The sequence below is a fragment of the Plectropomus leopardus genome, chromosome 8 (assembly GCF_026936395.1).
Source record: "Plectropomus leopardus strain MGB_pleo_1.0 chromosome 8, ASM2693639v1, whole genome shotgun sequence".
NCBI lineage: Eukaryota > Metazoa > Chordata > Actinopteri > Perciformes > Serranidae > Plectropomus > Plectropomus leopardus.
Window position 1 is genome coordinate 31,645,309 of NC_142183.1, and position 15,514 is coordinate 31,660,822.

General features: G+C 38.3%; 1 protein-coding gene across 1 annotated transcript in view; it reads left to right on the plus strand.

Annotated features, from left to right (window-relative positions):
• LOC148188978 (uncharacterized) overlaps positions 1 to 10,152 on the plus strand; it is a 59,593-nt gene extending 49,441 nt beyond the window's left edge. The window contains exons 2-10 of the mRNA XM_088080657.1: positions 6,592 to 6,838; positions 6,954 to 7,145; positions 7,251 to 7,432; positions 7,646 to 7,769; positions 7,979 to 8,098; positions 8,348 to 8,434; positions 8,582 to 8,769; positions 9,240 to 10,000; positions 10,097 to 10,152. Coding sequence (XP_087936783.1) covers positions 6,592 to 6,838; positions 6,954 to 7,145; positions 7,251 to 7,432; positions 7,646 to 7,769; positions 7,979 to 8,098; positions 8,348 to 8,434; positions 8,582 to 8,769; positions 9,240 to 10,000; positions 10,097 to 10,152 — 1,957 coding nt within the window. The remainder of the gene's footprint in view (positions 1 to 6,591; positions 6,839 to 6,953; positions 7,146 to 7,250; positions 7,433 to 7,645; positions 7,770 to 7,978; positions 8,099 to 8,347; positions 8,435 to 8,581; positions 8,770 to 9,239; positions 10,001 to 10,096) is intronic.
• Positions 10,153 to 15,514: the final 5,362 nt, after the last annotated feature.

Here is a 15,514-nt window from a genome sequence, read left to right on the forward strand (position 1 = left end):
TCTCAGGCCAAGTCTTACATTTTTAGCCCTCCAGTGATCTACACGGGTGTAGGTTTCATGGGGTCACAGCATTTAACCAGAAAGACATGTCCTTGTGGATGCTCTCAGATGATCTTGTTGGTTTAGACACTTGATATGGAGGTCCTTATCTGGTGTGGCTACTCCTGGTCTATGGTCGCGAGGATGGTTGGATTGACTGCCAAATTCCCGGAAATTACACTTCAGACGTCTTATTGTACATCATGTAGTGCAATCAAACTGCACATTTTGGAGCAGCCTTTTATTGTGACCATCCTGCGGCACATCTGTGTGGTAATGATAGCCTACTGTTTATTGAGCATCTCGATGCCACATCTGTCAGGTTGGATCAATTATCTTGGATAAAGAATGCTTACTGACACAGATTTTCACAAATTTGTGACCAAACTAAGAGACATACATTGTCAGAGAAATGTATATTAATTAAGTGAACGTTTAATGTGATTCAGTTGTCATATGCTTGAGGCGGACATAAGAAAGTTATGGATGAGGAGACGTCCTCATGCTTTTCATTAGGACAGGATAGGAAGAAACCTAATTGTCTTACACAAAGCAGCAGAAATTCCTTTAAAAAACGACATAAAAATCAACAAATTATGCACATTTAAAACACATCTCAAAACAACACACACACACTCACACATACACACACCACACACACAAAAAGACTTTAAAAAGAGTGTTAAAAAGCAATACAGTTGTACAGCAATATAACATAATATAGTATATTAACAGTACAGCAATATAACAATATTGCAGTAGTGTATTACAGTATTGACTTTGTATGCACTGTGTTTAAAAACAGACTTTGCTTTCTGTCTGAACACACTTTTAGTCTCGGTCTAGTGCCCTCTGCTAGACAGAAAATTCAAGCATCTTCTCATAACACATCTACCGCCAAAATAAAGTCTGTAATGTCAAATATACAGAAAATAGAAGCACAACATTGACAGGGAGTGTAACAACACCTCGATCTGTACCAATACAGAAATATGAGTTTCATGTAGGGCATGGTACTTAATCACCACAATGTGATTACCACAATGCGTACTTTCCCCTGTTGTGACATTATGTTTGCATCAATTGCTTCACTGTTAGCATATCATGCCAAAACGGGGTTGATTGTCAGTGGCTGCAAGTGATAAGTCAGCTGCTGATCACAAATGTAAAAATGAAATACACATAGAATAAGATAGATAGACACTTTATTAATCCTTCACAGGGAATTACATTTATTACAGCGGTTAATTCACAGCTAACTGTACACAACTACACATAACATGAAAACACTGTTTGTAAGTATTTACAGGAAAAAAAGAAAAAAAGAATAAATACTAGAAAATACTCACTTCTAAAAATAAAAATGTGCACTAATAATCAATACTATGTAGTGTATTCAGTTTTGGTGTGCATGTGCTGTGGTTAACAGTGGTTATTTAAGAGCATTAACAAGTCTAATGGCAGCTTGCAGGAGAGTCTTTCTGCAGCGTTCAGTCCTGCATATTAAGCTGCACATAACAGGCTGCCACTCTACCGGTGCCATACCAGTTCATGCAAAAGTATAGTATAAGTATAGCAGAAGCTGTACTTAACTGAATTAACAGATCAGGTTTCAGAGGATGATTACTTGTTTCAGTTATTACAATATATATTATAATAATACAGAGAACAAGCTATTTGATGGTATTATAGTATATGTTTCTCAAGATTTAACACCCCTTAAACCCCAAACAAAGAGACTGTCTCTGGATGTGTAATTCAGAATAATGAAAAGCAACTGTGTGACACTTCAGAAGGTAAGTCAAAAGCGATAATATAACATCCTGTTATGGCAACTTAAAAAATACAATCATTTTCATCAACAGTAGCATAATAAATGGTAATGACAGCACTGTTATATAATACGTTTAAACAGACACAGCAGCTGGAGTCAAAAGGTGTGTTAAGCAGGTTATGTAACATCACAGCTATTTGAGCCATACTCCAGTTTGCCTTAGTCACTCCTCTGAACCCACACACCAAACCTTCTAGGTCCATCCTCTGTGGTGGATGGCATGTGGGACTTTGCATTTTATGTCTTGCCAATCTAACAGAATTTCCAACTGAGCAAAAACATGCCGAATACCAACTGACCTTTGTTTTTTATTTTTTTGTTTTTTTGTTAATAAATGTTCAGCTATTCAAGTTAGCTGTGTTATGAAAGGTTTTCTAAGACCTGTACTTATGTCCAACTGAAACTAACTGTTTACAACCTGAGCAAGTAGGTTTTATTTCTTTTAAAAACATGATGAGAAGGCAATGAGAAATTTTAATAAGACATGGCCCAAAATGAGCAATCAGTATCAAAGTTACAGGTAAACCTATAACTGAGATGGTTTATATTCTAATAATCCTGCCCCACCCTTTTGAAAACAGATTTTCAGGTCATTTTCTTGGCTCAGTTTGTTGGACATTTCGTGCCAAGTTGGTCATTGCCTTTTTCTTGTGTGTGTTTTTTTTAAGAAAACAAAACAATTTCCAAACCAGTTTAACAAAGGGTTAAATAGCTTGTGAAAGGAACCTGAACCTAGCACAAGAGAACTGACTTCAATCCAGGTTTAAAAGGATCAAACTGGGTTTTTTTTGTATGTATTGTACAGCGTACATGTCTGCTCTGTAGATCCCATGTTCTGTGTTCTCCCTCGACATAAAACTTCAAAAACCAAAACAGAGAAATTCATCTATATTTTTTGGCATCAGGGCGCCCCCTACTTTTGTATTAATTTGTTGGAATATTCTATTCATTTACATTATAAAGACTCAGTAGATGCACAACTCAGGTACAAGTAGCTGAAGTAAAAGTTCCTCTTTACGTGCATTTAATGTTTTAGCTGATCGTGTATACTGATGACGGAAATTAGGAATGAGTAAGCATTTTAGTCAGGAAGGTTTGGCGATGGGAAAGGCAAGACAGGGGTAACTGCAGGGCAGAACAGAGTGCTGAATTTGAAATGAGAAATTGATATGTGGCAGGAAAAACAGAGCAAACAAGAGAATGAATAACAAGAAGCTGCCTGGAAAACTTATTTCAATACAGGAACAAATCTTGCAAGAAGAAGTTACGTCAGCGTTCTGGCGTAGGCGAGCAGACAGGCCAGACTAAAGCCCGCTACACAACACAAAAGCTTCAGACTTTGAATTACAATCATGTGTTCAATGTCACTGTCACTGTGCTGCCAATTGGTTTGAAAGATTCAATGATCAACAAATTAGTTTTACCACAGATGACTGTAAATCCTTGCCTTTTCACAACCATGGTTTGTCTTTGTGATGGGGTCATGAGACATTTTGGGGGAACATTTTCCACTCTCATTTGCAGTTAAATAATAAAACAAGAGATTAGAGCTTCCTCCGGAATAAGAGAGTTCTGCTAAGCCTTTCTATTTCAAATGATTCACTCAGTGACTCACCCTGAAGCTCAATAGGCCCGGAGATGGAGCTGCACCAAAGGACCTATGGTATGACTCACGCTCAGCCCCACTAGGTCTACTCTTGGAGCAGCACGACAGGGCTGACTGTCATGCTACATTCACATCAGCAATATGCTTTTCTTCGAATGAAAATATTAATTACAGAGATTTACAAAAGCCAGTAGCGTATTGTGAAAGACAGGGAGTGCTGATGGAATGAAGCTATCTGGCTAACTTTGGGGCGGTCAATGACTGTCCATTGTTCCTGAACAATAAAGCAGACAAAAGGGGTTTTGATGTAATTCCAAAAACCCTATAAAAGACATATGAAATATCTCTTTTCATCATAACTACTATCCTTTCTCCCCAACTCAGCATGGCTGGACTTAAATGTCCCAGTATCCCATCCTGACTCATTTGCTTCAATGACGTGAGAGTTCTATATGCATTTGTGTACAGTATGTGTGTATGACAAAGACAGAGACAGCTGTGGGGTTCAAATGATCACAGGAGAGGAGTAAACCCAAGAAAGTACAACACTTTGGTTTTATCTACACATTGGATGGAGAAAAGTTATTTCAGGTTTAAAGTTAAAGGGGCACTCCACCAATCTAACAAAGGAAGGTTTTTGTTTTATTTCTCCTGAATAATGGACACTTTGTGGATTTCCAGCCAGCATTGTATCAAAACAATAGCATGTGCAGATAAACTGTGAAAACTAAACTGGGAACCAAATACAACATGGATATTAATTTATTGGTATTTATCTGTATCTTGTTCCAGATTGGTCACATGACTGTTCACATATGTATTTAAGATGGCATCTCACCATTTAATTCTAGTCTGATGAAGAGCGGTTTTGCTCAAAATGTTACTTTGGTGCATTAAACAAGTGACACAAGACGCAAAGTGTATAAAATCAAAGAAATAAATAGATCGCCCTCTCCCTCTCAAACTTGACCAAAGTCAGTCAGAGTCATGGAATAATGTTTGGGAAACATTGTGGTTTGGGGACAATTTGCCACAACAATAACCTTTTAGGCTTCTTTGCAATCATGTGACTATTATGATGTGCAAAATTCAGGTGGAGGGCAGGAAGTTATTCTGTGTTATTGGAAAAAGAGGAATGTGAGAACATAAAGGGTTTGGATGAACCTGCAGGTATCCTTAGAATATTGAAACACATGTTAGATGTTGGATCAAAATGAAAAGTAACATTTCCCCAAACCTGACTGATTTGCCTGGTGTGGACACAATCGTCATTGCAAATTACCTCATCCTCCAGACCTCCTAATGTTACACATGTTCCACTGCGAGCCAATAAAAACAAACAAGAGTCTATTGGATATATACAATTATACAGCTAGCGTAATTGTAGCTAATGAAAACCAACTTCAGCAGCTACTTTGTAATAGGTCACTGTTCACAGAGGTCTGGTTAAACATTAAAAATGTGGTTTCTGGCTGAAACACAGAGCAATTGTCACAACACATTGTAACTGCATAGTAGCATAAGTTATTTACCCAAACTCCAGTTGTATTAGTGCTTTGGGACTACTTTTTAATGTAATTAATATCAAAATTTTGCAGACAAAATTGACAAGTTGAGCTCCTTGGCCAAAATGCCAACTATCTGCAGGTGCAGCCTGCTGAGCTCTCACAATGAGGTGGAGCTCTCTGGATTTCTATGATCATTTCATTCACAGCATCATCACCCAACAAAACAAAACAAAGATAAAAACCTTTACAATTTAACTGACAACTGACAGTCAATGCAGTTAAAAGTAAATCTCAGTTTATTGTGGTAATTTGTAAACGTTGTTAACTATTAAAGTTATTTCTGGTTTGCATATCTGTATCAGATGTTAAAAATGACATTAAAAATGAGTTACAGTTTGATCTTAATGCAGGTGTTTAATTAAATCAAATCTGTGTGTTCTGTATGAGAGGAGAGTTGTTTCCACCAACTGCTGACTGAGTATCAGTTTGGTTTATGATAAAATAAATAATGTAATAACTTGTATTTAATCAGGTTAAAGGTCGGTTAAGGTGAGCTGAAGTTTATTCATGAATTTTGATTATTTTCAAAAGAGAAGAGAATGATGTCACTGTAGAACATAACATCATGGAGCAGAGTGATGTCACGGAAGAGAATGTAGAACTTTATAAGACTGCACCAAGATCTGTTCATCATTGTGTTTCTCATCTTCTGTGAGTGACGGTATTTCAGCGAGTTTTCTCAGCATTGACTTCACTTTTTGCAGCGAATTTTAAACATCAGAGCTTCAACTGACTCATATCTGTCTGAACCTGTTCAGTAAATTTCTTTGAAACATTTTGTTTTGAGGAGATATTCTCCAAAAACCCAAGTGGCATCAGCTGTCACAAGTAAGTATCTTTAAGGACCAAATGCGTAAAAAAGCTTCTGATGCTTGTGGTTTGAATTACACCCATTGTCTTAAATGGCTGAACATGCACCAAAAGTTTTTTTGTGGCGTGTCCAATTGCTCGAACACTGTTAGTTTAGCATAAAGCACTGTAAATGGTTTTTCAAAATCTGACACGTTGATTGTATTTAACAAAAATCTAGGAAACCGATTGCCTTGAAAAATTTAAGTAAATATAACTGTTACTCTTAATTTATGTTTACTTGATATCTAATTAAGTTTACTTCAAATGTATTTATATTTACTTGATTTTGTGAAGTTGTTGCAACTTGCAAATGACAAGATGAGTTGAATTGAATAAATCTTTCTAAGTTTAAGCAACCCTAGTTAAGTTTACTGTGTTATATTTTCGCATTCTGCCAGTTGCAAACTAGTCAATCATATTGTATTTCTTTAACATTTTAACAAAACAGAATTTCATTTGTCATTTTACTAGCTTCCATATCTTTAAATACTGCACGTTCCTTGATGTTGAAATTAAAATCTGATGCCTGCAGTACGCCATAAGCGCATTAATTGTTGCGCATCAAATCAGGGACGTCAATTATCCCTGTCCGTGTGTTCGAGAAAAAGTTGTATGTCTGTGATCAAAACATCATTATGATAGCGTTACATTGTGTGTAAACATGTCCATATCCTTTGTTACTTTCCTTTCAGATTTGTGCAGCAGCAGGTGTCCCAAAGTCCACAGACTTTGAAGATGTCCTCTCCACTTGCCCAATCCAGCCAGGAAGGCTTTGGAGACTGGCTCAGGTCCAGTACTTCCAATTACAAGATACTGTCTATCCTGGGACAGGGCACCTTTGGCACTGTTGTTAAGTGCACAAGGCTGGTGGACACAACTACAGTTGCCATCAAACTCATGAGGAATGGTGGCGCTTCAATCGCAGATGCATTACAAGAGGTAGGAAAATATGTACCATTTTGGTGACAATGTTTTGCTCAACTGTGTTTGAGGAAATACCAACAGTTGTCAAGCTGGTATAAAAATCTGTCTGTTTCCCATCATGTATCCACAGGTGGCAGCCCTGTTGCATCTGGAAAGTTTGGACTCGGATGAATGCAACCTAGTTCGATTCTACCAGGTCTTTAACTGCAGTGGACACATTTGCCTGGAGTTTGAGAACCTGGACAAAAGTCTATTTGACTTTATGAGGGACAGGTATTTCAGACCTCTTTCTCTGAGGGAAATACGGCCCATTGTCCAGCAGGTATGTTTAACCTTATATTTTACTTCATTGATAAAAATGTCAGAATTTGAGTAATGAAGAAATATCGTTGACATTATTATTTAAAATTTATTTTAAACCTTTCAGGTCGCCAATGCGCTAGACCACTTGAAGTCTGTTAGGCTGATTCACGCAGACCTAAAGTTGGACAACGTCATGTTGGTAGATCATTCAAGGGAGCCATATAGGGTCAAACTGATTGACTTCGGCCTGGCCTGCCCTGTGTCTGCTGCCATCCCGGGCGCAAACCTTCAGGCCCTTCCATACAAGTAAGTAACTGGAGTCATATTTGATCTCTTATTGGTGTTTTGGAGGCTGGAAAAGTGGGAATACTAAGAATATCGACATCCAGTCTCTCTATGAAGGGTTTTACTGCGATAATATTAGTCAAAGTACTCTAAGTTCTGTAAAACAGATGCCTATTAGAATAATGGAAATAGTCGACATGGCCAATGTGATCAAAATTGTTGGTTCTCTCTCAGGTCTCCAGAGATTCTTTTGGGTCTCCCATTCACAGAGGCCATAGATATGTGGGCTCTGGGCTGCATGGCGGCTACACTGTTCCTTGGCTATCGACCCTTCCCTGGCAAGACCAAATATGATACAGTAAGTTTGATCATCTGATTTACTTTACTTTTTAGTAAGGGTTTTTTTTTTTTCCCTTGTTGCCAGAAGTGAAAATGAGAAATCAGTTTATCATAAAGACTATTGCTCAGTTTTTTGAAGGAATTAATATTGAAATGAATCGGTTGAAACTCACTAAAATTCCTAAACCTGGACTCTCTATATGACTCGACCTTATGTTGCATCTTCAGATGAGGTACATTGTGGAAATTTTGGGGCAGCCGCCAAACAACCTACTGACCCTTGGACCGAAGACTTGCCAGTTTTTCGAGACTGACAGTGTCTCAAACACCAATTGCTGGAAACTGAAGGTACGTGTTTCACCACTGTACGTGTTTCACCACCGTTGTTGTTTCACTGACCAACTGTGCAACTTTGCTTTATCCTGTATGTCTATTTCCATTCAAGATTTTCATTCCCACAACCACTTGGCGATTTTCAGTGTTCCTCTTTCTTTCTCACATTTCTAACCTACTGTAAAATACTAGATTCTCTCTGTCGGTCTGTCCAAGTTAACTGTCTTCAGAATGTCATTGCTAACAAAAACACGATCTTTTCAGACACCAGAACAGGTCCAAGAGGAGTCAGAAATCCAACCAACAGAGACCAGGAGTACAAAGCTCCACTCTCTGTATGACATCTTTCATGTAAGTGACCTTTTACATAATTTACTGTTTAAAACTTGAACATGAATTTATTTCCAAAGCACAAATAGAATACACTCAATAAGCTCTTTATTCACTTCTGGAGGTGATTGAAGACACAGCTGATCTCTGTTGTTGTTCATGTTACAGATCAATGTCATTGAACCTGAGGATTCTGCAGATAAAACTGCACATCTGCAAGATCGGCTGGCGTTTGTGATCTTGCTGAGTGAAATGCTTCATCTGGATGCTGCCAAGCGGTCAACACCCCGTGAGGTGCTGGAGCATCAGTTCATCAGCATGAGCCACCTGCTGGACAAACAACCCCCGAGCTCCTAGTAAGTCAATACTGCCTAACCCTATCCCTATCTCAAAAATAATGGGAAAGATGCAGGAGGTCCGGAGGAACTCCTTTTTTAAATTTATTTTTATTATTATTATTATTTAAATTCTTCTATTTAGTTTATCAGCATTTTAAAATGTTTGATTTATTTTTATCATTCATTCTCATTTTTACCACATGATCCAGCTGCTCGTACCTATGTCTCCGGCCCCTTACGCCCCTCTTAGTGATGTTTTCTTATGTCTACCCACCTTCAACCCCCTGATTTTATTACTTTTTACAGACAAAAGAAGTAAAGTAAATTACTTTTAAACCCATGTTCCTGTGCTCCTTGGAGCATCCTTCTACAATGCTATGATTTCTACCTTTTACCTAACCCTTTAAGATAAAGGTTTATCTCACCTATCTTACTTTAGAATTGTTGGTTTATGAAGATGGCTGATGTAAATATTTGTTTACTTGCAGTGTTAGGTCTTCCTTGGAGATAATGGACGTGTGTAAAAAGAAGACCCCAACATCGGACTCAGGGTCTCTGCAGCAGCCCTCCTCTGGGACTGACCATCCAGTCAGGGAGAATATTTCTACTGCTTCTGCTGAGAAGAGCAGACAGACTCAACCCCACTTTGTCGACCTTCATCCCTACCCTGATACCCAGGCCACCAATGCGGGCAAGTCAGGGATGAAGAGGAAATTTGCCGATGATGATGAGACTGCCAGAGGACCCTCAAATGTCTGTAAAAGACTGGCTGTGAGGAGCCCCCAGTACCAGCCCCTTCACGGCAGTGACAACACCCATTCCTCTAATTGCAGCAACCCCCAAAATTATATAAGGCCAGTGATGAAGAGGAAGGCTGTTGAAGATGTTGGGTTTGATCAAAATGAAAGGTCAGATCGAACTGGAAAGAGGTTCCGGAGAAGCCCATCAGCTCCATCCACCTCTACTAACTGCAGCCATAATTTGGTCTCACTCAAAAGAAAGACAGCTCATGGTGAAGACAACAATATTAGGTCAGATTTCAAGACCAAGAGGGTTGGACAAAGCTATGGTGGTCCATCCACCAGCCACAATATCAATAATCCTACAGAGAGCCGGGCTCAGTCAGGACTGAAGAGGAAGGCAACTGACCACGAAAATGCACCACACACAAAAACGACTCGTGATCTCAGGCCAGATAACAACGAAACGAGTTCTGTGGTGCGTTTAGAGGAGGAAAGGAGGAGAAAAGGTAAGTGGATATGGCAGGTAGAAAATTTACAAATCTACAATATTTCTCTGTAGACTTCCCAAGACATGAGTCTAAAATCTGACTGTTGACTTCCAGAATCTGGCATTGAAGAGAGGAAAAAGAGGAGAAGAAAGCAACAACAACACCGCTGAACCTGTGGCCAGGCTTTGGGGGTGATCCTCTAACACCTGGATTGGAGGTGATCTCCAATCTAGGTCAGTTTTGACAATAAAACTTGAAATAATACTAACGATCATCATTATCTTAAAATGGGTTTTCAGAAGATTTAGTACCACTTTGCTTCATGCACTCATGAATATATTTAGGTTTCAGGTGAAAACACACACATGTGTCAGTGGCATGACGACAGATTGTTAACATGCTGTAAGTAAGACAGGCATCAGCAAGTATTTCAAGTACAACAAGGAAACTTAACTTGCAAAGTGTTCAGAAAAACAGAAATATTATCTAACAGCTAGATATGTTAATGGTTTTGCTTGCAAAGAAATCATGTTTTTCTCAAAGAGAGAAAAACTAAAATGCAAGGACAATGTTTCATTATTGCCTGCTTCATTAAAAAAATATTACCTTAATAATCATAATATGATAAAAACTACATGGCTGACAGGGTTCCCACTGATCCTTAAAAAACCTTAAAAGGTATTAAATTAATTAATCTAAAAATAAGGCCTTACTTGGTATTAAAATGTCTTAAATTAAAAGTTAAAAATAATTTCAAGGTATGGGAAGTGAGATGTTATGAATTGTTTCTTTCTCTGATGTTGCATTGTAGAATCTCAAAATAATTGGTAACTATACAGTAGTTTGCCACACTGCACACCTGATCTGCTGATTTCAGAAAGTGGCTCCAAAATACTGCAGGCTGCTGTTGAACTCAGCATTTTTGGCTGCAGGGATTTAAAAGAGATATGGGTCCCACCTCTCCAGAACCAAAGATTAAAACCCTACCGCTGCTTTTTAAGGACTTTCCAGTATATCTAAGTTTTGTTTTTTTTTTTGAGAAAGTCCAAAGAATATAGATTTAGTTTTGCAGGGTTTGTTGACTCTAAACTACATGGCAGCTCATCTGTAAAATCAAGGAGATGATAGTGGACTTTGGGAGGAATCAGCCAAGGAACTATGCATCTCCTCAATTTAGTCCTTGGTAGAGAGGGTGGATAGCTTGGTGCCCACATCCATGGAATGAGCACCTAAGACTTCCCATAAAGACTTGACACTGGCATTTTGCTGCCTAAGAAAGGTTATCTACTTTGTAAACTGATGTTAATTGTGTTATCAAGGTTATCTTAGTTTGGGTTTAAGACATTAAATCTTTCAGTTAGAAAGACATGGGTTTTTATCCATAATGACATATAGTAGTGTTCAGTTTAAATATTACCTTTCATTAGAGCCAACTTTCACTATGAGAAATGTAGGATCAAGCATTTCTGAAGTTTGAACTTCACAAGGGACTTAAAGTCTGAATGCTTTGGTTTCTGCTGATTCAACTTCAACCTTCCATTTTAAAATATGTGTCTTTGAGTACCCTTACTCCATGAAAGTGAAGTTGATAAATGGAGGATACCTTTAAGGTGGAAATGCAGCTAACATGATAAATCAGAGATGATGGAGAAACAATGACTGTCATAATGATTCTGCCAGGAAGGATCTGTATGCATCTGAGGGTTAAGAAAACAGGGCGTTCCTTTTGGCAGAAAAAAATCTGGCACCCTGTAGTATCCCCGTCCATGTCAAAATACCACCTCCAGTCACTATATCAATTGCTTTGGATATTCATGAAGTCACTTGGATAACAGCCAATGACTGTTCCAACTTGGCTGTCAATAACGGTTTGTTGACTTCAAGCCTGCTGCATGTCAGCGGCTTTCTTTTGCCTCAGGGGTGCACATAGGCACAGTTCTCAGTTTGCATCCACTCTCAACTTAAAAACAGTCACAAATCACCATCTCGTCTGATGCAATAAATGGGAACAACGGCACTTTCCACACTGAAGAAAGAAGAAAAGCAAGGAAAGGAAACAGCAATACACAGTCTGAGTAATGCATAACTACGCAAGTGATGGTGAATGCTACCGGAACCAGCCGTGAAGCTGAAGGCTCTGTGTTGTGTCTGCAAAATCCCGAAGAAGTAGAAGATGGATCTGCAAACCCAAAAGACAAATGTGTGGTCGGCATTTATGCTGGGTAAAATATTTTGCACCATCATTTAGCAGTAACATGGTAATCGCTGCTAGATAATTGCCATAATATGTCCCTTTTCTCTTTCCAATTCAAGCACAAGACAAAGAGCTGTCAGTTATAAAAAAAAAAAATATATAGCAAAAAAATAATGTTTCAGCAGCACAAAGCCAAAAACAATTTGGTGCACTTCTACTAGGCTGTGAATTATTTTTTGATCATAAGTCAGACATTAATTTTGATTGGTCTATTGAACATCAGGTGCAAATTGTTGCATTGCAGCACAAACATTTGGCCACCTTAGTGGCATCTGATTTTTTTTTGTTCCTCCAACATCCAGACAGGACAGATTAGACTGACAATAGATTTTCTGGTTAAACAAATGCATGAAGAAAGTTAAAAAACAAAACAAACCAAAACTGTTTTGTTTTGTTATTTTTGAACAAATGGCCAATATGTAACAAAATTCTCTTTGGGGGAAAAAAATAAGTTATAGAGGTACACTGAGAAATCAGTGGACCACATGCAGTGCTATTCCCTTAAATTTCTCTAATATTTTCTGTTCTGTCAAGAGAAAAAAAAAATAAGAGAAATCAATTCCAGAAGCACCAAACGTTCATCACCATCCACCACCATAATCAAAAGTTAGCATGGTTAACGCCGTAACACTATATAGGGGACTCTGGCACATGCTCAAGAAACAGAAAGATGAGGCAAAAACAGGTAAGCTTCAGCAGTGAAATACATTTATTTTTAAATACACTTTAGCAAAGTAAATGTTTTGCAGAGCATCAGTGCCATTGTTACAGGAAAGTTTAAAAACCCAGCAATGGCAAACATTGGTGTTGCTCTAAATGGTGTGTCAGTAGCAGTGGTAGAGGACGTATTCGGAATCATTTCCTTCAGAAAAAAATAAATACCACACTGTCATAATACAAGTGAAAGCCCTGCATTAAAAATGTTACTTGAGTAAAAGTAAGTAATCTACCAACAGGAAATGTATGTAACTCAATTACAAAATCCAAATAATCCAAATAGTAAAAGTAAAAAGCAGTCATAAATAAATTATTTTACTCTGACACCATCTTATTCTTCCAGAGGTCCATATTAAAAGTCTTATTACTCCTTAACCATTTGAAACCTGAACAAATTGTCTTGATTTCTTTCTTTGGGAGAAGGCAATGAGTAACTCAAGAAGAAATATCCCGGAAAATATCAAGTAAAAAGTGCAAGGAAATTACATGAAAATTAGCACACACAAAAAAAAAGAATAAGAAATGAGAAAAGAGAGTAAAAAACACAAAAATTTTTCCCAAGCTGTTTGTGTTTGTTTGTATTTTCAATTTCCTAAATCTACTAATTTGCTCAGAGTTTGAAGATTTAGGTTTCAAAGGATTAACAGCAACTTGACTGAGTGCTCCTCCTAAAAATGTTTGTGCATCAATTTGCACACTTAAATCATTATTTTTTCTCAACCTTATGACCCTCAGGAGTGCTGTATATTCTTGACGTAACTACTGTGTATATCAATTTAAGGATGTACTCTTCAGCTGAGGCAAAGATTTCTATGATCGAGAAGCTGACAAAGAAGAAAAAAGGGAAACAAGTAGTTCCGTTTGATCTATTAGCCTGTAGCGATGTGTGCATCAATGCAGTGTGTGTTCAGGTTAGTGGGCTGACCTCATTTCACTGAGTACACACGTAGATCGTGTCAAACGATCGGTCGGCCCTTGCCACTCCCTGAGGCAGGTTCACAGAAAAGCAAACTCACACAGCGAGGTCTGAGGCTTCACAGTAGTGTCGAGTGGTAGCAGTTAGTCTGCACGCAGCTTAGCGCTTGCTTTCTTGCTCTCTGCTGACTTGTCACTGTGTGCTCTGCACTGTTGCTGCTGGCCCATCCCCCTGCAGGAGATAAGAAGTGTTGAGGCTTCTTTCAGCGCGTGCAAAGCTCCTTCAGCACCAAAGCCTGTTCAGTGCTTCCCTGCAGTCCCAGACGACAGCTGGCCTCTTTACAGTTCCAGGCTAAACTGCAGGGGATCCAACAGCAGCAGGAAAGCCCCAAGACGGGCTGTGGGAGCCCAGCAGTGCCCGTCAACCTCAGGCCCATCTGCAAGCTCAAATGGAGAAAACTGTAATGTGAAAAGAAACAGGCTTCAACTGTGGAAGGAAACACATACATTTCACATCACTTATGCCCAGTCGGTGGGATTCTTATTAAGATGTAAAAAGTCTAATTGCTCCAGTTCTGTGGCTTTCCTTAACCCTTTAAGACCTGGATCGAAATCAGTTTTTCCTTTGCTGCGTTCAGGCGCCTTTCACTAGCACTTCAACCTGAGAAAATTGGTTTGATGTGTTTTGAAAATATGGGGAAAATATGGGGAAAAAAACAAAAACAAAGGAATAATGTCCAGAAAACTGCATTAATAAATGGTAATTATATATTAATTATATATATCTAATTAATGTTACTGAAAAAATGCACTCTTGACATGATCTTGTTTGCTGCATTTTTTTAAAAACTTTTTTTGTATGTTTCTTTATTGGTGTTTATTTTCAGGTGTCTTTTACTTTTTTTTTAATGAATTTCTTGTTAATTTTAGGGCCATTTCTTGTGAAGTTGCTCTTTGCCTTTTTTCCATATTTTTGAAAGAAATCAGGTTCAGGTTTTAAAGGGTTAACAGAGAGCATTAGCAGAAAGTCAAAAACACCTTTGAAGAATCAATGGCTATGATTACATGCACACCAGTATTCCCCTATAATTCAGAATATGACAATATTCTGAATTTTATGTGGGTTATATAAACAGCATATTTAAAAATTCCAAATCAGGCCTTTTTCTGAATTTAGCATTTTCTTTGTGACATGTGGGGTTTGCCGGTATGATTCATGTTTAAGGAGCATTATTGGCCATGTGGGAATAATATGCATCCTAACTGGGGTTTTTACTGCTGTTTGTGACACACAGCCTGTTGTCGGTGCTGTGCGTTGTCATGGTTACATTGTACACATACTCGCCCGACAGTTCACAAGGCTGTGGGGTAGAGATGCATGCAAAAAAAGCTCATATTTCTTGTCAAAAGAAGACACACACACACACCTGCTTTTTAAGATTATGAAATATTTGGATATCGACAGGTTTTTGGACATGCACCAATTAAGCAGCACCAGCATTTTTTTTTCAAGGTGGTTTAAAGAATGACAGAGAGGGGCTGAGCCAACAAGTCTGCCACCAGTAGGAAACTGTAAAAAAATCCTATATTACTGCAAAGATGCAAAAGCGGCTCCAGATATTCTACTTTGCCGTATTTTGATGTGT